The sequence below is a fragment of the Argentina silus genome (assembly GCF_951799395.1).
Source record: "Argentina silus genome assembly, chromosome: 21".
Classification (NCBI taxonomy): Eukaryota; Metazoa; Chordata; class Actinopteri; order Argentiniformes; family Argentinidae; genus Argentina; species Argentina silus.
Window position 1 is genome coordinate 11,511,145 of NC_139675.1, and position 22,500 is coordinate 11,533,644.

The 22,500-nt window shown below is 49.1% G+C and overlaps 1 protein-coding gene across 1 annotated transcript in view; it reads left to right on the forward strand.

Annotated features, from left to right (window-relative positions):
* Window positions 1–18,199, forward strand: part of fat1a (FAT atypical cadherin 1a) — an 80,008-nt gene extending 61,809 nt beyond the window's left edge. Inside the window, exons 17-31 of the mRNA XM_083692710.1 lie at window positions 1,831–2,220; window positions 2,411–2,625; window positions 3,924–4,061; window positions 4,339–4,482; window positions 4,730–4,927; window positions 6,480–7,103; window positions 7,285–7,507; window positions 7,696–7,827; window positions 8,001–8,158; window positions 9,468–9,945; window positions 10,228–10,381; window positions 11,148–11,258; window positions 11,412–12,052; window positions 12,244–12,384; window positions 16,405–18,199. Coding sequence (XP_083548836.1) covers window positions 1,831–2,220; window positions 2,411–2,625; window positions 3,924–4,061; window positions 4,339–4,482; window positions 4,730–4,927; window positions 6,480–7,103; window positions 7,285–7,507; window positions 7,696–7,827; window positions 8,001–8,158; window positions 9,468–9,945; window positions 10,228–10,381; window positions 11,148–11,258; window positions 11,412–12,052; window positions 12,244–12,384; window positions 16,405–17,141 — 4,484 coding nt within the window. The 3' untranslated portion in view covers window positions 17,142–18,199. The remainder of the gene's footprint in view (window positions 1–1,830; window positions 2,221–2,410; window positions 2,626–3,923; window positions 4,062–4,338; window positions 4,483–4,729; window positions 4,928–6,479; window positions 7,104–7,284; window positions 7,508–7,695; window positions 7,828–8,000; window positions 8,159–9,467; window positions 9,946–10,227; window positions 10,382–11,147; window positions 11,259–11,411; window positions 12,053–12,243; window positions 12,385–16,404) is intronic.
* The last annotated feature ends 4,301 nt before the right edge of the window (window positions 18,200–22,500 follow it).

The window sequence follows — 22,500 nt, forward strand, 5'->3', positions numbered from 1 at the left end:
ATCGACATGCACTCACACTCTCTCTCTGTCTCTCTCTCTGTCTCTCTCTCTGTCTCTCTCTCTCTCTGTCTCTCTCTCTGTCTCTCTCTCTGTCTCTCTGTGTCTCTCTCTGTCTCTCTCTGTCTCTCTCTCTGTCTCTCTGTCTCTCTCTCTGTCTCTCTCTCTGTCTCTCTCTGTCTCTCTCTCTGTCTCTCTCTCTGTCTCTCTCTGTCTCTCTCTCTGTCTCTCTCTCTGTCTCTCTCTCTGTCTCTCTCTCTGTCTCTCTCTCTGTCTCTCTCTGTCTCTCTCTGTCTCTCTCTCTGTCTCTCTCTCTGTCTCTCTCTCTCTGTCTCTCTCTGTCTCTCTCTCTGTCTCTCTCTCTGTCTCTCTCTGTCTCTCTCTCTGTCTCTCTCTGTCTCTCTCTCTGTCTCTCTCTGTCTCTCTCTCTGTCTCTCTCTCTGTCTCTCTCTCTCTGTCTCTCTCTGTCTCTCTCTCTGTCTCTCTCTCTCTGTCTCTCTCTGTCTCTCTCTGTCTCTCTCTCTCTGTCTCTCTCTCTGTCTGTCTGACTCTCTCTGTCTCTCTCTCTCTGTCTCTCTCTGTCTCTCTCTGTCTCTCTCTCTCTGTCTGACTCTCTCTGTCTCTCTCTCTGTCTCTCTCTGTCTCTCTCTCTGTCTGTCTGACTCTCTCTGTCTCTCTCTCTCTGTCTCTCTCTGTCTCTCTCTCTGTCTCTCTCTCTCTGTCTGACTCTTTCTGACACATGCTCAGAGGTTTATTTTGTTCCCGCTTCGCGACTCACTTCCAATAAGTCTGGGTCTTAAGAGGACAGTCTTCAGTGAACCCTGTCTGAGGGAGTACTTCAGATATGTTTTGTTTTCCTATTATACAATGACTGTGTCATTTTGACTATTTTTTTGACTATTCCCTCCACGCACGGAGGAGATGCGGTAAAGAAATGCGCGGGCGATTGTGTGGGCAGTTGTTTGACAACACAGATACACATTGCTCAGGCAGGTACGGCTGAGGGTGGTTCCCAGTTCCCCGTGCCTCTGGCTGTTGGGGGGAGGCACCAGAGGAACGGGAGAGGAGCTGGAATGATAAATGTTTAGTGACGGGAGTGAAGATTGCGATTCACTTAACCGTCATTAATCATCAATAACCGTTCATTAGGCAATTTTTGCCGGAGTAATTTGGTCTGATAAAAGGGATGGGGAACCAAGAGTGGCAATAACCATTTTTTCTCACTGGCTCGCTGTCCTGAGGGTGTGTGTGTGTGTGTGTGTGTGTGTGTGTGTGTGTGTGTGTGTGTGTGTGTGTGCCTGTGTGTGTGTGTGTGCCTGTGTGTGCCTGTGTGTGTGCCTGTGTGTGTGCCTGTGTGTGTGCCTGTACCTGTGTGTGTGTATGTGTGCCTGTATGTGTGTGCCTGTATCTGTATGTGTGTGTCTGTGTGTGTGCCAGTGTGTGTGTGTGTGTGTGTGTGTGTGCCTGTGTGTGCGCCTGTGAGATCCACAGAGGAGGGGACGTTCTGCTGATAGATGCGACTATAATGTCATATTCCAAACGAGAGCCACCTGCAGAAACGCATTATCATTATTATTACTATCTGTCTCTGTCTCGTTGACTGTCTGTGAGGCTTGGTGGGGGGGAGGGTCGGCGGGCGGGCGGGCGGCAACGTCTGCGTTGTTAATGCTTTTAACGGAACACGCCTGACTGAAAAAAGTAGAATAATTTCATGTCGTGCGTTCCGTTTCTGTAAGAGATCTGGTCTTTGGTACCGATGCTGTAGCACACGTTGAACATCTCTGCTTCTCTCTCTCTCTCTCCCCCTCTGTCCCCCCCCCCCCCCCCCCCAAGGTCTGAACGGCGACATCCTCTACTCCCTGGCCGACTCGGCCGACGGCCACTTCTCCGTGGACGAGCGCACGGGCGTGGTGAGCCTGGAGCGCCCGCTGGACCGAGAGGTCCAGGCGGTGTACGAGCTGAAGGCCCGGGCCTCGGACCAGGGCTCGCCGCGGCGCCTCTCCTCCCTCTGCCAGGTGGTGGTGTCGGTCCTGGACATCAACGACAACCCGCCCGTGTTCGAGCACCGGGAGTACGTGGCCACCGTGTCGGAGGACGTGGCGGTGGGGACCCAGGTGCTCCGGGTGCACGCCGCCAGCCGGGACATCGAGGCCAACGGGGAGATCTCGTACGCCATCGTCAGCGGCAACGAGCACGGCATGTTCAGCGTGGACCCCCGTACCGGTGAGACCTGATGGCTGGGGTTAGCGGGTGGGGGGGGTTTGGGGTGGTCAGAGCTTGAGTTGGGAGGGGGGGGGGGGGGGGACGTATTGATTGAAGTACGAGTTTTTGAGCTTCCTTTTCACTCGCTCTCTCTCTCTCCTGCTCACTTTTTTTCTCTCTCTCTCTCCGTCTCCCCCCCCCCTCCCCCCAGGTGGCGTGTTTGTGATCGAGCCCCTGGACTTCGAGACGTCCCACGAGTACTACCTGACCGTGGAGGCCACGGACGGGGGCACGCCCTCGCTCAGCGACATGGCCACCGTCAACATCAACCTGACGGACGTCAACGACAACAGCCCCGCCTTCAGCCAGGAGACGTACGCCGCCGTGGTGGGCGAGGACGCCGAGCCCGGCAAGACCGTGGTGGCGGTGAGTCCCCGTCCCCGTCACCCGACCTGGCCGTGGGGTGGTTGTCATAGCGACAGTCTGCAGTTAGACGTGTACGCTCGGCTCTAGGGCCCAGCAACAAGGCCCCATCAACCGTTGCCGCTGAGTGACAGTGAACTTTCCAGTTCATTTACACCGAGTGTCAGATGCTATTTTACCGAGTCAATTAACACTTCTCTGACTGTGACTTTTAACACAGTGAGGGAAAAGTCAGTTTGAGTGTTTTTTTTCAATTAGTTTAACTTTTTAGCCTCTTCCTCCTCTGTCACCCAACTATTTTTTTGTCACTCAACTCCTCTTTCTTCATCAGTGCACTCACGCTCTCTCCATCATATCTACCCCCCCCCCCCCCCCTCTCTCCATCATATCTACCCTCCCCCCCCCCCCCCCCCTCTCTCTCTCTGTCTGTCTGTCTGTCACGGGTTCTGATCACCGTCTGGTAGCAGAGCTAAATACGGACCTGAGCTCCGCCTGCTCTGTGTGGCAGCATCTCTGTTCATTAACACTCACGCACGCTCACACACACACACACACATACACACATACACACATACAGATACACACACACACACACAAACGTACAGATACACACACACACACACACACACACACACAGATACATACACACAAAGACAGGTGACTTATAACGTCCTCTCCAGAGTAGGGCCTTTTTTTCCTCTCTCTCTCTCTTTTTTCTCCTTCCATCCATCCTAGCATTCCCCCTCTTTACATCCCCCTCGGTGTCTCTTCCTGCACATCATCTCTTTCCTCCCTCTGCCTCCTGTTTCTCTGAACGCCTCATCACCCTTCCTTTGCCATAACCTCCTCCTCTCCTCCTCTCCTCCTCTCCTCCTCCCCTCCTCCCCTACATGGCAATTTATCAGCTTGCGCGTGACTAATCGTCCTGCATATAAATTGTCTGTCAGAAAATTAAATTTTAATACCTGCCGGTGTCACACACTTGTGAATCTTCTCTGTCCACTGATTTCCCCAGGGATCCTGTCCAATACGGGGTGTGTGTGTCTGTGTGCTTTTGTGTGCGTGTACGTGTGCGTGTGCGTGTGCGTGTGTGTGTGTGTGTCTGTGTGTGTGTGTGTGTGTGCGCGTGAGTGTTAATGAACAAATGTGTTTGGACAAAGTCGCCAACTTCTGTATGTCACTGTCGTGTCAGAGCAGGCGCGTGTTTGTGTGTGTATGTGTGTGTGTGTGTGTCCTCGGGCCGAGGTCATAACTCTTCGTCTCTCTCTCTCTCTCTCTCTCTCCGTCTCCCGTGCACACAGGTCATCGCCGAGGACGCCGATGGGCCGTCCTATAGCCACGTGCGTTACTCCATCGTCGAGGGCAACCAGGGCAGCCCCTTCACCATTGACCCAATCAGAGGAGAGCTCAAAGTCGCACGCCAGTTAGACAGAGAGAAGGTCAGACAACACAACAAATATTTTAGATGAATATATGTCTGGATGATATTAATGCATATGTGTGTATGTACGTCTGGGTATCGACGACTGTATGTTGGATGTGTTCGCGTGCGCGTGCGTGTGCGTGTGTGTGTGTGTGTGTGTGTGTGTGTGTGTGTCTCAAGTCAGGCTTCAAAGTAAAGCCCCTAGGTGTTATCGCTTACAGAGCAGTGAAGTCCTAATTGTGTGCATCTCTCCCTCTCTCTCCCTCCTTCCCTCCTTTCCTCCCTCCTATCAGACCTCAGGCTACACTCTGACGGTCCTGGCGTCAGACAACGGTAGTCCTCCTCGTTCCAGCAACGCCACGGTCAACATCGATGTCTCGGACGTGAACGACAACTCACCTGTCTTCTCCCAGGCCAACTACAGCATCATCATTCAGGTGAGAGGAGGGAAGGAGGGGAGGAGGGAAGGAGGGGAGGAAAGGAGGGGATGGAGAGAGTCGTAAGACTGGGGGGGGGGGGGGGGGGGGGGGGATGTGGGAGAAGAGTCCTCTGAAAAGTAAGGGGACTGAAGAAAGGAGGGAGGGATACGGGGAGCAGAGGAAAAGGAGAAATGAGGACAGAAAATGAACTTGCAGCGTCATCCTGCTCTGAATGCAAAACCTCGTCCTCGCTGCTCTCTCTCAGGAGAACCGTCCGATGGGAGCCAGCGTTCTTCAGCTCACCGTGACAGACAGGGACGCCACCCACAACGGCCCGCCGTTCACCTTCACCGTCATCGACGGCAACGAAAGCGGGGCCTTCCAGATCAACCAACAGGGGGCGCTGGTGGCTATAGGGGAGCTGAAGAGGAAAACCAGGGAGCACTACGTCCTCCAAGCACAGGTCAGTCACCAGGTTGTTCCACTTCACCAAAACCCACATGAAGAAAAAAATAAAGTATATATATATATGTATATTTATATATTTTAGTGTATCAAAATAAAGTTTGAAATCGAAGCAGAGAGGTAGAGAATGATACCTGTTACGTGTAAAGGTGAGTCATGCGATGGAGTGGAATGCAGGCTTGACACCATAGAGTACTTGAGTATTGATTTTACTGGTAGCATTCCTCTTTCGCTTCCTACTCTCTCTTTCTCAGTGTGGTCTCTGTCACGCTCACTCACTCTTTTCTCACTCTCTCTGCCCAACACTGTCTAGCTCTCTTTCACTCACTCCCCTTTGTCTTTCCACCGTGTTTCTCTTCTCCCTCCCTCTCTGTCTCTCTCTCTCACTCTCTCTCTCTCTCTCTGTCTCTCTCTCTCTCTCTCTCTCTCTCTCTCACCTTACTTTAGCCCCCCCCACCCACCCACTCACCCCGCCCCGCCCCACACCAACCAACCCCCCCCCCACCCACCCACTCACCCCGCCCCGCCCCACACCAACCAACCCCCCCCCCCCCCTCTCTCTCTCTCTCTCTCTCTCTCCCTCACCTTACTTTAGCCCCCCCCCCACCCACCCACTCACCCCGCCCCGCCCCACACCAACCAACCCCCCCCCCCCCCCCCCCTCTCTCTCTCTCTCTCTCTCTCTCTGCATTCTTTCTTTTCTGTGGGAAAAAAAACCCATCCCAACCCACCATCCTCTGCAGCTCTATTCACCCAAAAAATGAAACCGAAAACATAAAAGTATGTAAATGACGACACAACTCTGGGAACTCTAACAGAGGATTCAAATCCATGATTATACAGATTATGCATTCCGAACCCTTTCAGCTGCCCTTCTCACACTGAGAGCACCAGAGATATCGCAGATGAGAGGCGTTTGTTCGAACCAGCCATCTCGTGTGTGGCGCACTATGAACTGTCCTCTCTGTGGGAGAGAGGAGAGAGAGAGGAAAGAGTGGGCAGATGGGATGAAAAAAGGGAGAGGAGTGTGATTTTTTTTTTCCGAGACTACAGCCCATTATCTTTGTTTTATGTTGACATTTTTTTTTTTTTGGTCTTTCGCGTGACAGAGCTGAAATAGTGCAGCAGAATGAGTTTCTGTGCTGCGGCCATTGAAATGTATTCAAATTGCATGGAAATGTTATTAAGAATATACAGTTGGCCTCAGTAATCATCCCCCCCATAGTGAAATATTGACTTTTGTGTTGAAAGAGCGGGGAGAATGAAAGAGCTCAAGCGCCCCCTACTGACGGGAACGGGCACCTGCACCGAGTCTCGTCAAGATGTGCTAAAAGTCATTTTGTTTTAGCATTAAAATGTATTCCGAGCGCCTCAGGTCATTCACAACACTAAACATGCTTGTTAATTAATTCATCTGTCTCACCCAAATGACTTTGTCATGCAGCCTCTTTCTCCTCCCCAGTTTGCTGACAAGGCTAAATGAAGTGTGTGTATGTAACCCCCGCCACCCCCCCCCCCCCCCACACACACACACACCCCACCCCCTACAGGTTGCAGACAGCGGTAAGCCCCAGCTCTTCTCCACGACCTTCATCAGCGTACGCATCATCGAGGAGAGCGTCTACCCGCCCGCCATCTTGCCTCTGGACATCTACATCTCCACGGCCGGAGACGAATACCCCGGCGGCGTGCTGGGCAAGATCCACGCCACTGACCAGGACATCTACGACACGCTCACCTACAGCCTAGCCTCCTCTTCGTCATCATCCTCCTCCTCCTCCTCCTCCTCCAAAGACGACCAAGACGCTCTGTTCTCCGTCTCCGCGTCGGACGGCAAGGTCATCGCCCGGCGACCCCTGGACGTGGGTCACTACCCTCTCAACGTCACGGTGACGGACGGCCGCTTCACCACGGTGGCGGACGTCAACGTGCATGTGCGCCAGGCGCCGCGCCAGGCCCTGGACAACTCCATCGCCGTCCGCTTCGCCGCCATCGCGCCCGAGGAGTTCATCGGGGAGTACTGGCGCACGTTCCAGCGGGCGCTGAGGAACATCGCGGGCGTGCGGAGGAGCGAGGTGCAGCTGGTCAGCCTGCAGCCGTCGGAGCTGCCCTCCGGAGACCTGGACGTCCTGCTGGCGCTGGAACGGTCTGGCAGCCCCTACCAACCTCAGGAGGTAACACCCAGAACCAGAAACCGCCGTATCCCCAGTCATAGTCCCGGGTTAAGAAGCAGTCGTAGTTGTAGAACCGCTTCGAAACAAAACGACCGGTACTGATTTCGAGAAATGTTTTGGTTTTCTTTTCGAGACCTCTTTCGGGCCTCCTAAATCGTTCCTCCTCCTCTCGTCCCTCCAGGTGGTGTTCCGTAAGCTGAACTCGTCCATGGCGGTGATCGAGGAGATGACGGGCGTGAGGATCGTCCGGGTGGTGAAGAAGCTGTGCGCCGGCCTGGACTGTCCCCTCCGCTTCTGCGACGAGGTCATCAGTCTGGACAAGACGGCCATGTCCACCTACAGCACGGCGAGGCTCAGCTTCGTCACCCCCAGACACCTGCGCACCGCCACCTGCCAATGTGAAGGTAGAGGAAGACACACACCCACACACACACACACACACACACACACACACACCGTACAACTTATTCAAATCCACCACACCGTAGCTCCCATGTGTTCTATTGTGTTTTACTCCTGACCCACCTTTTTGCTCCTGACTTCTAACCCTGTGTTGTTGTTGTTGTCGTCGTTGTTGTCGTTGTCATTGCAGGTGGTAAATGCCCCATGGTGAACAAGCTGTGTGATGCCAGCCCCTGCCCCGAGGGCATGGAGTGTGTGGCTGACCAGAAGGAGGCCAAGTATAGCTGTGTGTGCCCAGATGGCAAACAGGGCAAGTGCTCTGGTAAGAACACGCACACACAGACACACACACACACACACACACACACACACACACACAAACCTTTAACACACCTTACTCTCACTCACCCTCTCTCTGACTATGACTTCAGATGACGTCGAATGATGATTTATCTCTGTTTGCCCCCCCACCCCCTCCCCCCCCCCCCCCCTCAGACGGCCACTCCCTGACCTTTGGTGGCAGCAGCTATGTGAGGTACCGTCTGATGGAGAATGAGAACAAGGAGGAGATGAAGCTCTCGCTGAGGCTACGCACCTTCTCCAGCCACGCCACCGTCATGTACGCCAAGGGTACCGACTACAGCATCCTCGAGGTGAGGATCAGGGCATTGTGTGTGTGTGTGTGTGTGTGCACGCGTCACTGTGTGTGTGTGCGTCTGTGCTCACGTGTGTGTGCATGCGTCTCTGTGTGTGTGTGCGTCTGTGCTCACGTGTGTGTGCGTGTCTCTGTGAATGACTTTAATCTCCACACCCTTAATTGCTCCATTGCTCCAGGTGGTGCATAAGGCCTACACAAAGCCCCAGAAATCTCCATATAAGCCCATGTTATCCCAGCCAGAAGTCTGACAGGCACATAGCTACTGATACCACCCCCCCTCCTCCCCCGGGGGGGCTCACTGCTGTAGCTCTCGGCTGCTGAACCCTCTCCACACACACGCACACGCGCACACACGCACACACACGTGCGCACACATGCACATACACACACATACGTGCACACACACACACACATACACACACCTGTTGTAACTACAGTGCTGGTAGAACGCATTTGGCATTTGGAGATCACTCTCACGTAAGGGGCTCTGAGAATGTGGGGGTGGGAGAGAGGGGTAGGAAGGAAAGGGAAGGGAGGGTGGGAGAGAGGGAGGGAGGCTATTTCAGGGGCTGGGAGGGAAAGTGAAAGGCCTTTCTCAGACATTCCTCTCTATGGGATTGTCTGGCTGCTCTCTCATAGTACATTACACAACCTGACACTACACAACCTGACACTACACCTGACACTACACATCCTGACACTACACAACCTGACACTACACATCCTGACACTACACAACCTGACACTACACAACATGATACTACACATCCTGACACTACACAACCTGACACTACACCTGACACTACACAACCTGACACTACACAACCTGACACTACACATCCTGACACTACACAACCTGACACTACACAACATGATACTACACATCCTGACACTACACAACCTGACACTACACAACATGATACTACACATCCTGACACTACACAACCTGACATTACACAACCTGACACTACACAATATGATACTACATAACTTGACACTACACAACCTGACACTACACAATATGATACTACATAACTTGACACTACACAACCTGACACTACACAACCTGACATTACACAACCTGACATTACACAACCTGACACTACACAACCTGACACTACACAACCTGACACTACACAACCTGACACTACACAACATGACTCACGTTGTAAGACTGCTGCTCGAACCCGTTCTCATTCCCGAAACAATGTTTTGTCCAACAGCCCATATGACTGTGTTGCATGTCCTTCTCTACAGTATGTTAGAGTAAAAATAACAATGTGTGTGTGTGTGTGTGTTTTCAGATCGTGAACGGCCGTCTGCAGTACAAGTTTGACTGCGGCAGCGGGCCGGGCATCGTGTCGGTCCACTCCACCCAGGTCAACGATGGCGAATGGCACAGCGTGACCCTGGAGGTGGACGGCAACTACGCCAAGCTGGTCCTGGACCGCGTCCACGCCGCCTCGGGCACCGCCCCCGGGACCCTCCGCACCCTCAACCTGGACGACAGCCTCTTCTTCGGCGGCCACGTGCGCCAGCACTCCTCGGCCGGGGCCCGCCACGGGCGCAGCCTGCCGGTGACCAACGGCCTGCGGGGCTGTGTGGAGGCCATCGTCCTCAACGGGCAGGAGCTGCCGCTGAACACCAAGGCCCGCCGCACCTACGCCGTGCTGGAGGAGGTGGTGGAGGTGGCGCCCGGGTGCGCCCTCAGCCCCGTCCCTGAGGGATGCTCCAGTAACCCCTGCACCAACGCGGGCACCTGCTCTTCTCTGCCCAACGGAGGTATGGAGCCCAGATCTGGGTGGCAGGGATGGATGGATGGATGGATGGATGGATGGATGGATGATGGAATAAAGGAATGATTATGATGAATCTCGAGTGAATGAATAAATGACGTCATGTATTTGATCATTAGAAACACGTCCACGACATTGAATACTAGACATTGATCGATTGATTGGTTTCTGTGTATATTAAGAAGTCTTGCGCCTTCAGATGCCCTGCCCATATGGGTTGAGATGACCTCTAACGCCCTCTGTGACCCCCCCCTCTCTTCACCCTCAGGCTTCTTCTGTAAGTGCACAGCCTCCTTCATGGGCACCCACTGCGAGGTGGGCATCAGCCCCTGTGCCTCCAACCCCTGCCTGTACGGGGGCACCTGCGTGCCCCGCGGAGACGACTTCTACTGCCAGTGTAGAGGGCAGTACTCAGGACAACGGTATGGTCCCGGAACTCATTTATTCATCTGTTTTGTCTCTGTTTGTCTCTCTCTCTTGTCTGCCTGTGTATCAATCTATCTATCTGTCTGGTTATCTATCTATCTATCTATCTATCTCTCCCTCTATCTATCTATCTATCTATCTATCTATCTATCTATCTATCTATCTATCTATCTATCTTTCCCTGTCTGTCTGTCTCTTGTCTGTCTGTCAGTTTATCTCTCTCTCCAACCAGTTTTGAGTCTTGAAATGTAATTCCTAGAAACTTTTAGCGTCCATGTTTCTGGTGATTGCAAGCAGAGGTGATACACTCCCCTTATCTCCCCACCCGCATCTAGAACATCTGCTTCTATCCGAGGCTTGTTATCAGGAGTAACACTTGTTAGCACTCCATTAGCTCAATCTGAATGAAGATCAGGCCTGGGCTTGTGTAGATAAACCAGAAGCATTGATCTGAGGGAAATGGCTGGTGTGCTTCCTCAGCGGTTAAATCTTTCCACCACATATCAGTAACTCAAGCTAAATGAAGTATGGATATGATCTCTGACAGACAAGCAGGCAGGCAAGAAGTAATTACCTCATGCGTCAGTGCAGGGTTTGGGTTTAGCTGCTTTTTTTTTCACCTATTTTCCGATGTTTGTTTTTCTAGCGTAGTGACAAACTTGAACTTGAGGATTTCTTGAAGTTTGTTGTCAACAATAAAAGTATCCAATTTGTACAGTATTTGATTTGGTCCTCTCTCTCTTTCTCTCTCTCTCTCTCTAGGTGTCAGTTGGGGCCCTACTGCACAGACAACCCCTGTAAGAACAGTGGCAAGTGCATCGACAGTCTGGACGGACCCGTGTGCGAGTGTGAACAGGGTTTCCAAGGAGACAGGTATGTCGTCTCAAAGGGAATAATGTCAAAGTGACTTCTAAACTTTATTCGAACTTCACTTCATTAGATTTCTTTGACATGCCCAGTGCACATTAATCAACCTATCTATAAATCTCTCTCTCTCTCTCTCTCTCTCCCTCCCTCCTCCTCCAGGTGCCTGAGTGACGTAGACGAGTGTGTGAAGAACCCATGCTCCAACGGCGGTCAGTGCCAGAACACCTACGGCTCGTACAACTGTAACTGCTCCCTGGGTTTCAACGGACGCCTGTGCGAGCTCCGCGCCGAGGTCCGCAACGACTTTGTCTCCACCTCCTGGAACATCGGCCTGGAGGAGGTCATCGGCATTGTGGTCTTCGTCGCCAGCATCTTCCTCCTCGTCCTCCTCTTCGTCATCATCCGCAAGAGGGCGTGCCGGCGTGGAAAGTCCGGCGGGGGCGACGACGACGCCAAGCGCTCGGCGGCGCCGCACTCGTTCCTCCAGCGGTCGTACTTTGACGCCAAGCTGAGCAAGAACATCTACTCGGACATCCCCCCTCAGGTCCCCGTACGGCCCATCTCCTACACCCCCAGCATCCCCAGCGACTCGCGCAACAACCTGGACCGCAACTCCTTCGAGGGCTCCACCATCCCCGAGCACCCCGAGTTCAGCACCTTCAACCCGGACACGGTGCACGGCCACCGGAAGACCCTGGCCGTGTGCAGCGTGGCGCCCAACCTGCCCCCGCCGCCGCCCTCCAACTCTGTCTCGGACAGCGACTCCATTCAGAAACCCAGCTGGGACTACGACTACGATGGTGAGATTCCTTTTCGTAGAGAAAGGCTTTGGCGGCATGCAACTTTTATGCACGTTCTCTACTCCATAGTCATGTCATTGGTTCTACCATTGCACTGGTGTGTGTGTACAGTATCTTAACCATCCGGTCAATTCGATTCAGTCAGTCAATGATGTATGCAAGGCTAAAATGCGTGTGCTTGTCCTCTCCAGCGAAAGTGGTGGACCTAGACCCGTGTCTGACGAAGAAGCCGATGATAGAGGACAGCGCCTGCCACCCCTACAACACCAGAGGCAGCATGTCTGAGGTCCAGTCTCTCAGCTCCTTCCAGTCAGAGTCGTGCGACGACAACGGTAAGTCCACGTCCGTGAACCGTCACCCTTCGCTGCATCAGAGACTCTCCCTGGACGCCCTTGTTAACTCATAGCCAAGTTTCAACAGCAGAATGTCGTTTTATACGTGGAATAAGGAATTGCGCATTGTGATGCATGCAATGTTGTTTTTTTGATCCGGTTTAGACATTTGTTTACTGCGTAGAGATGAACTGTCGTGGAATGGTGTCTTTATGTTCCTCGAACTGCTAACCTTGAACCCTTAGAGGTCCTCATCTTATCGTAGGGCATCCAATGGTCGTATCTTGCAAGCTGTAAATGTTAAGATGATCTACGAAGCTTTTGCGTAACTCGAAGCAGATAATATTTCCAGCCCAAGTGAACCAAGAAAGAAACGAGTTTTACTTCTATCCAATAGACCTGCATTTGTACTAGATAACAGAAAAAAATCCAATACAAAGCAGTATGTCAGACTGTTGCATGTTTTGCAGTGGAAAGCACACATGGGAATGCTTGTTAAAGGCTGGACAGCAGGGCTCTGTAAAGCCAGCTATGCCCTTGGCTCCCGTAGCAGCTAGTGACTTGTATGTAGCACATTCATGCTAACCTTCTCTGTGCATGTCGTGCTGTGATTGGACGATCGTCAGCGCTGGCTCAAGGGTCACATGTTTTTTTTTCTCCCTTCTGTGCTGCGGGGCTTCAGCTCCTATCTGGATCAAATCGGTCCACAGAACCAGAACAAGGTTTTAACTAGGGGCCCGGCCCGCTTGTAAGTCCTCTAGCTACCACACACCACCGGTACTGAAGGAAGAGATCAAGGAAAAAAGAGAATAAACGAGATTCTCCAGGCATAAAAAATAATAATTTCCAGTCAGAACTCTGAAAGGTCATATAGCTCAGGCAGGGTTTTTGATTTCAACTTCTGTTCGTTCAATTGACACGCATGCTCTTTTTGTTCTTCTCTCATTTCCTTTGTTTATCTGTTTTTGTTTGTGCTCTTCTTTTTGTTCACACTAAATCTAGCCACTAACGGATGTTTGAAGAAAGCGGCCATAAGCGTTAAACAAGGGTATAAAAGTACATATGATGGTGTCTTTTCATACCTACCTCATCTCACATTGACGACCCTGAGTACCGTACGTCCTTCTATGGGGAGATCATGATGGTCATGTTGGGGGGGGTTGTGTTCACCATCAATCACCTTTACCTTCATCTGTACTTACCCTGACCGTAGGAGAAATGTGGCAGCTGTGATCTATATTATATAGATCTATAGTACTTTATTCATTCTGTGTTCAGTATGTATAAGGTTTATGTCCAATTATTTGTGGAATAAGGCTTTCATTTTGTAGCATTTGGATTCGGACAGAATATAATCCATTAGTTATCTTATGCTAGGGGCAGGAAAGGCATTTTTTTATCCTTGAGAATTTCACTGATCCTTCCTTCCATACCGTCAACAGCACCCCCCCTCGTAACATCTCAATATGTTGTTGTCGGTGTGTGTTCTATTGCACAACAGACCCAAACCCAACCCACCGTGCGTGTCCTGTCCCACCTCTGTGTTGATGTGACCAGAGCCATAGATATGCAGAATTTGCCAAACTCGGTTTGGAATTTAGCATGGTCATGGGCGCCATGTTGGCACCAAAAGCCCCGTGAACGTTCTTGTTATTGTCATGGAACGTCTGGTGCCAAGATGGAGGACAGTTTGCCAGAGTCTTTGTATCTATGGTTCTGGTTGTGACCAGTCATGGTAAACCCAGACATTCACTGTAGATGTACGTCCTTCAGCATCAGTCAAAGTGCCAACCCACCCGCCTCCTCTTCGTCCCTACCCCTCAAAAAAATCTCCATCTGTCTCTGAAAACAACAAGAACAAGAACCGTTTTTTGTGTGGAAAAGTTGATAGACTTTCCTTGACGTTTCCCCCCGTCCGTCCCCCCCACAATTGTACATTCCATTTTATTTTGGTTCATTTTATTTTTTTCTCAAAGCATTTGTACTAATGGTAGATCTCTCTCACCTGCCTCCTCCCCCTCCCCCATCACACCCCCCCCCCCCCTTCCTCTCACAAGCCTCCATAGTGACTGTAATCCACCTTGTCAACTCTGTTATTGACTCGGTGGAAGGAGAAGGTATTATTTTATTACTTCACCTTAATACCTTATATAGCTGTCTGTGGATTTCTGTGTGTTGACGTACAATAGTTTGATCCGTCAGTTTAATCAGTTACAGATAGCAGGTTTCCAGCCAATGGAAAGTAATATGTTTTCTTCTGAAGAAGAAATAAAGCATGTTCCATTCAAAGTACAGTTCAGACATTCATTGTTGTTGCACAATAGGACTAGATTTGTTTTCTTCTTCTTCATTATTCCCGGAAACCAGCTATCTGCAATTGATTGAATCGGGCCTTGGTCTCAGATATGCTATTTCCTTATCCTTATCCAATCACATGCCTCATCTGGTCATAATTCATCTTTTCGCCATTTTGAAATTTGGCTGCTTTATAAAGCCAGGAAATTGAAATGTTGCCTCACACAATGTGGTCATTACCGTGCAGCAAAATGGTAATCTGCACATTTCTAGATGGATTCTATTCTTCCACTTATACCACACTGGTGGTCTTTGTAAGGAAATTGCAAGTCTGCTGTCTGTAGCCTAGCCTGTCCCTTTGCTCATATAAGTTGTTGTTTCATTTTCATATTCATTCTTGTTCTGGGCATACTACTGTTCTCTCTCTCTCTCTCTCTTTCTCTCTCTCTCTTTTTCTCTCTCTCTCTCACTCTCTCTCTCTCTGGTTTTTAACTTGTCTTTTTCTCCTCTCCCTCTCTTGCCTCGTGTTAAAGAGTCTTTCTTGGCTCATGATCTCAAGAACCCAAGAGGTGACTGTTACATCTTTGTTTGCCTGAAGCCCACTGGTGCCGTCCCCCCCCTCCTCTCCCACTCCACCCCCAAGCCCCAACCCCCCACCACTTACTCTCAACTACCAAAATGGTTCCACTTTAAACAGACCTTCAGGCCTATTACCTTAATAGGTAGATATTATAGAAGCCTTCATCAACTGTTGATGAGGCCTATGTAGTATGAATGAACTCTTTTTTTTCATTTGTGGAGTATCTGTAGGCCATAAAAAGCCTAAGTCAGCATAAGACATACTTTGTTTAAAGTGGGACCATTAAAACAACCCCGTGCATGACGTCGGTGCTGTGACAAATATCTGAGTGAAAATGCTGATAAAGGCAATATTGGATCAAACCATTAGCAACTCATTAGTTCTGTACTAAAAACACCGATACAGAAGAAAGGTGAAAATGGCCAACGTTTGTCACAGCACTTGTATTCAAATCCTAAAACGAGTCTTGTGCCCCTCTCCCCCAATAACTATAACTTTCCCCACATGAATGTAAGTGTAATATCACCCATTTCCTCTTGTTGTCCTAGGACCTCAAACTTGAAAGTAAAATCTTTGAATAAATATATTATATTGTGGATGTATTATAATATATTGATAAATATTGATTAATCATAAAAAAATGACTACCTATTGTTAATTTACCACCTCCTACTCAGTATTTGTGTGTGTCTGTGTGTGTGTGTCTGTGTGTGTGTGTGTGTGTGTGTGTGTGTGTGTCCGTCCATGTCCGTATTTGCAAATAACTTGTGTGCTTTCTTTATGGAGTGATGTAGAATGTGTATGTTAATTTCAATGAATGCCACTTGTTGCGTTTGGTGTGTTGCATTACTATTGCATGGTGTGGGATTTATAAACTTAACTTGGTGGTGTTGTACTGTATATGTATGTAACCATATCTAATCTAATTTGTTTTCCATGAGAACTAGGCTGATGCCAATATTGGAGTCTTAAAGACTATGTTACAATATCTACAACAGCATACTACCACATAGAATGAAGTATTGGTTTGGCCCGGCATTCTAAGCAGTATGCTCGTGTGGATATTTAAACACAGATTAATTCTCTATATGTCCTTTCACTGGGACACATCTGATTGGTCTAACTCTCTGTATCCTGTCCAATAGGCTACCACTGGGACACGTCTGATTGGATGCCAAGTGTTCAACTTCCTGGAATCCAGGAGTTTCCTCAGTACGAGGTGGTGGAGTCGCCGGCCCCCTTGTACAGCGACCCCAACGCCCTTGACACCGACTACTATCCCGGTGGCTACGACATTGAGAGCGACTTCCCGCCGCCACCCGAAGACTTCCCTGCCCACGACGACCTCCCCCCGCCGCCACTGCCGGAATATGCAGACCGCTACGACACCCTGCAGCCCCCCGGTAGAGACATAGACCTGGCCCCACCCCCCGGAAGCCCAGGCTCAGCCGGGGGGGTCCGCCAGCGGCCGCCCCTCCCCCAGCTCTACAGCCTTAACCAGTACCTACCCCACCACCACTACCCCGGGGAGCCTGCCGACAGTGCACTGGGCATGGGCACCACGACCACCACCACCACCCCGGCCTCCACCCTGGGACCCAGCTGCAGCAGCTACCCCAGAGGGGGCTACGCCCTAGGGTATGGCCGGGACTACGACCCCCCGGCCCTGGACAACATGTCCATGTCCCTCTACACCTCCACGGCCTCCTGCTCAGACATGTCTGCCTGCTGCGAGGAGTCAGAGGTCATGATGAGCGACTACGAAAGCGGAGAGGAGGGGAGCGGGGGCGTGGGCGTGGGTGGGGGCGGGGGCGGGGGGGTCTTCGAGCATCTGGTCATCCCCGCGCTGGCGCTGGACTCCCAACAGCACACTGAAGTCTGACACTGGATCCAAACAAAAGTGCCTGAACCCACCTAACCTTACGTTGTCACCTGTCTCCCCCTTGCCCACCCCACACATCCCCTTACCTACAAGATGCACGCACACACTACACACGACGTAACACATAACATCAGAGACACACACACACACACACACACACACACTCATATATACACACATATACACAGAGCAATCAATTCAATTACACTGGCAGGGGTTGTTGAGACTGGTCTCTCTCTGTGAAGGCCGTGTGGCTTGAAGGTGTGTACCATCAGCCCTGGACCGTGTGGCCTCCTATATGTCCCCAGTCCCAACACCTGCTGTACTGGAATACCACGTCGGGGGTGGGCTTGGGTCATTGCTTTAACTACCGTATTTGTCATCATGCACAAGAAATAAAATGTGTGATGGAACCATATTGAGCGAAAAAAAAGTAGAAAACCATCTACACAATAATGATCATGAAAAAAGAAAGAAAAAACTAAAAAAAGGTGTTATCTGTATTTGTATAGATAAAACCACTCAAACTGATTTTTGTAATACAAATCCTCATTCATTTTCAATGTAAATTTAAATGTACAGTTTTGATTTCAAGGTTTACTAGGTTTTGTAGATATTTTATGCTTTTATTTTCCCAAAAAAAAAAAACAACAAGTTAAATGGTGTGAAATTATCAGCCTTACTGTATCTTCATTCACAGAAAAAAAGAAGCGAAAAGAGAAGAGCGTGGCTTTTCCAAAACACGATGTATCCGTAAAGTTAAACGTCTCCTGCTCATTTCAAAAAGGGTCTTCGATGAGCGACTGCATATTCTTGTGTTGTTCTTTTTTTTTTTTTTTTCTTTGTTTGTTTGTAAATTGCGACCTTGGAACCTCTTTATTTTTCCACCACGAAAATGGGACCCAATATATTTATAGTGCAAAGTTATCCATGGACACAAGACTTTTTCAGGTGTCTGTGTGTGTGTGTGTGAGCAATGCTATGGTCTTGTTAAGGTTTTTATTGAATACTGCCACTAGCTCACGCTTTCCTACTGGCAATAAATTATTCATAAAAAATAGGTGTGTTGTCTCTTGTCATTTATTTGTTGGTGTTTCATGTAATATAATATGTCCATATTGAGATATTAGCTCTTCAAAACGTAAAACACTATGAAAGTCCATACGTCACAAACCGCAAAATAAAAAAAACTGTAATTTTTGGAGACAGGCGGCAGCTTTTCAATTGCCAACAAAAGTTGGGATTCGGTTGCTAATTAATGGTATTTACAAGTAAATGACTAGTTATTTAGCTGGACTGCGAAACTCCAAATACAGAATGTACCATTAATGAACAATCCGTCCAACTCAATCTGTCTCCACAAATGACTCTCTACAATCTGGGTTTGGCTGCTGTCGTCCATGAAAAGTGCCACCACCATGTCGTGGTCCATAATGGTCTTGGGAACGTTTCCCCAGCTCCTCTGCACAGAGCCGCATTGGGTAGATTTAACATCAAGCGTGAGCCATTGACAGTCGTCCTCATCATTTATCTCGACCATCTGGAGCCTTTGGAAACTGATCGACTTCTCAGAGCTGGTCTGGTACTCGGGTGGTAAGTACATCTCGTAGCCAGCATGATGCAGGAACATATCTAACCCTGCCAAAGTATCATTGGAATTTTCCTATTGTGCTTGCCCAATCTCTCTTAAGAGTTTGGCGCTGACAGTATGTGAATATGTTTTGGATCATAAGAATTTGCCTTTCGGTTGTTCAATGGATAAAACCAAATCCATAGTCCCCTCTGGTTAAATCGAACTGGGTCTGGATGATGATGTTATTGTCAAGCTCTGAGTTAGGGTTAGGGTTAACCAGTAAAGAAGATGTAGACCAGCTCGTGGGACGATATGGCCAAACTGTATGCCTCTCAGAGTCATTGATTGACTCAAGGAACAGAAAGGAAAGCATGTCGCTCCATGGTCAACCTTAGAGATAGAGAAAGACAGGCAGACAGAGAGGCAGAGAGACAGACAGAGCATAATGTCTCTCAGATCATTTATCGACTCAATGGTCTTGTTAGCAGAAGCTGAGGTCAGCAAGAGCAGGAGGGAGCAGCAATGGTCAACATGAGAGACAGACAGGCAGGTCGATGAACAGATAAACACGGCAAGACAGGCAGGGAGACAGACAGAAGTCGCTCTCCTTTCATTCTAAACACTGAAAGTCTTACCTGGTGTTTGCAAGTGTAAGCACTGTCTTCTCATACTGTACCTTGTGTATGAGAGATGTGGTCTCTTAAATTCAGATCGCAATGAGTGAATAGTAAGGTAGAGAACTCCATACCTCTGAGCTTTTCCAGAGAAGAGCTGAGCTTTACCAGAGAAGATACCCAGTGTCTGGTGGGGTCAATGGGTCGCACACCTATGGCAGTTATTGCATGCAAAGGATTGTGAACAAATACTAAATCTGATATAGCAGTATGTTTGGGGTCATTGTCTTGCTGTATGACGAAGCGTCATCCAATGAGATTGGAAGCATTTGCTCGTACTTCAGCAGACAAGATGTTTCTGTACACTTCACACTTGAGAATTAATTTTCTTGCTGCCATCAGCAGTTACACCATCAGTGAAGATAAGTGAGCCAGTTCCAGTGGCAACCGCACATGCCCAAGTCATTATACCCCCTTCCACCATATTTCACAGATGAGGTGGTATGCCGAAGATTTTGGGCAGTTCCTTTTTCTTCTCCACACTTTACACTTGCCATCATTCCGGTACATGTTGATCTTTGTCTCATCTGTCAGCAAGACCTTTTTCCAGGACTCTGCAAACTCTTTTAGCAAACTGTAACGTGGCCATCCGGCTTCTGTTGCTAACTACTTGTTTACACCTTGCAGTATAGCCTATAGTAGTTCTGCTGGTGATGTATTATGCGGATGGTAGTCTCTGACACACCTTCTGGAGAGTGTTCCTGATCTGTGAGACAGTTGTTTGGGGGTTTTTCTTAATGTAGAAGTCTTCCTTGGCCTACCAGCCCGTTTGAGATTGCTGAGCTCACCAGTGTTTTTTTTATTTTCGATTATGTTCCAAACTGTTGTTGTTGGCAAGCCTATGGTTTTGGATAGTTTCTTTCTGATTTCACAGCCCAATAATGGATATACACAAAATCAATATTAAAATCAATTAATTTTCTCTCTGAGAGAATAATAATACTTAACAGATTTGTTATCTTTGACAGGCTGCATAACTGCCTGTCAAACAGAGACATTTGTATGTTTGTACCTGAAAAATGATGAAAGAAATAAACTGCAAAAGTTGCTTATTTTAATACACTTTTTTCCCATCATCCCCTCAGGCCTTAATTTCCTGGTTCAGCACACTCTCCCATAACTCAAAATGGCCGCCCCCACAAAAACTGATTAGGGTCCGAATCACTTCATTTGTCAACAAAGTTTTGTAGAGCGCACTTTCAAAACTCTCAGGAGCCTGGAAAACAACATACAGAACACTCTCATCAAGTTAAGTAAGTAAGTAAACCTAAATCTATAAATATGTGTGCAATGGCAAGTCGGAAGAACAAACTAACCCTAACCCTTCAGAACATAATTCCTAACCAGTCTGTTGCATAACAATGATAATATACTGTAGAACACTGGTTGGACATACATGGTAAATGTAGGTGGAGGTAGATGTTCCCTCAACCACAGATCTAATAGGATTAGATTAAACTAACTTTTACCATTTAGAGAATGGAATAACATTTGACCCTGTGTCAGTGTAACCCCAACAGTCACAAATAGGCCTGTTTGTCTGTCAAACCATAGCCATTCAGAGTAGAGTATGGCATGGGAGATACAATTAATCTCCTATCCTAGAGCCTACTCTGCAACCTATATGCTATTTTCAGATTCTTTTCCAATCCCGCTGAAACCTAAAACTCTGACTCTTGTCTCGTTGAAAATTCCTCACATTATTATCACAATGTGTAAATTAAAAGTACTTCTGAAGTTCAAAGAGTAGCTGATAATGAGTTTGTAGCCTGCTTCTTGGCTTGTCGTTTGTGGAACACACTGGCACTAGTTTGAGCAGTAACACTGCTGAACCGATAACCTTACAGGAAGTAAATTACTTCGGTATGATAATCTTAGAGTTTGACACCCACCGTGGTTTACCATAGAACCCGTGCACCATGACATCCCTAGCCAAGCTATAAATGAGGAATGCTCAGCCGAGTGCAGATCTAGGATCAGATTACCCTACCGCCAACCCAAACCTTTCCCATTAGGAGTATGGAATAGCATCGGACCCTGTGTCAGTGGTTAGCATTTGGGGACCTCCGCTAGCCAAGTAGCCATTCGGCAATCATTCATGCCTCCTTTAATCTCATGCTCCATGGATCCAATTAACTTCCTAAATGGCACGCCGACACTTTCCTATTTAACAAAGTTGCCGCCGTAATCGCTTAAAAAGTTTCCATGAATATGAATGAGTATAACCTTCGGATAATTTATGGCTTGTGGAATTACTGAGCACAGTTTGGTTGGGAATTGGTTGCGCTAATGCGTTCTGCCTTATGTTGTGGTGGTGGTTATGAGCTGAGAAAATCAAGGTTGGTTGTAGTACCGCTTAAAAACCAAAAGATGGCGCCCTGTCCTAATAATGATCGACCCTGGGACAACTTGGGATGCAAGGATTTTCAACTGATGTTTCACAAGAAGGTACGCACACACACACACACACACACGCCTACACAGGCCCCTGAGCGCCTCGCGGTGTGGTGTTGTGTGGTGTGGTGTGGTGTGGCCGGAGAGAGAGCTCAGCTGCTGTGGGCACACACACACACACACACACACACACACACACACACACACACACGCACACGCACACACACACACAATGGTCACATGAAGGGTACATTAACAGAATACTTACTATTCATAGAAGCCTTGTGACCGATGCATGTTTTGACTTTGATTGATTCCCAAGGTTTCTACCCTCTGTGAGTGTCTCCAGTCTGTGTACTGTACTTCCTCTGTCTGCACATGGGTTTACTCATCGGAAGACAGCAGACCAACGACAGTACACCCCCCCCACGGGGCCTGTCTTCAAATCTGTCTTGTCGACCTCAGTGGTGACAGACCCCCCCCCCCCCACCAGACACACAGACACACACACGCACACACACGCACACCCACAAGCCTACACAGGCCCCCGAGCGCCTCGCGGTGTGGTGTTGTGTGGTGTGGTGTGGTGTGGTGTTGTGTGGTGTGGTGTGGTGTGGTGTGGTGTGGTGTGGTGTGGCCGGAGAGAGAGCTCAGCTGCTGTGGGCACACACACACACACACAGACACACACACACACACACACACACACACACACACA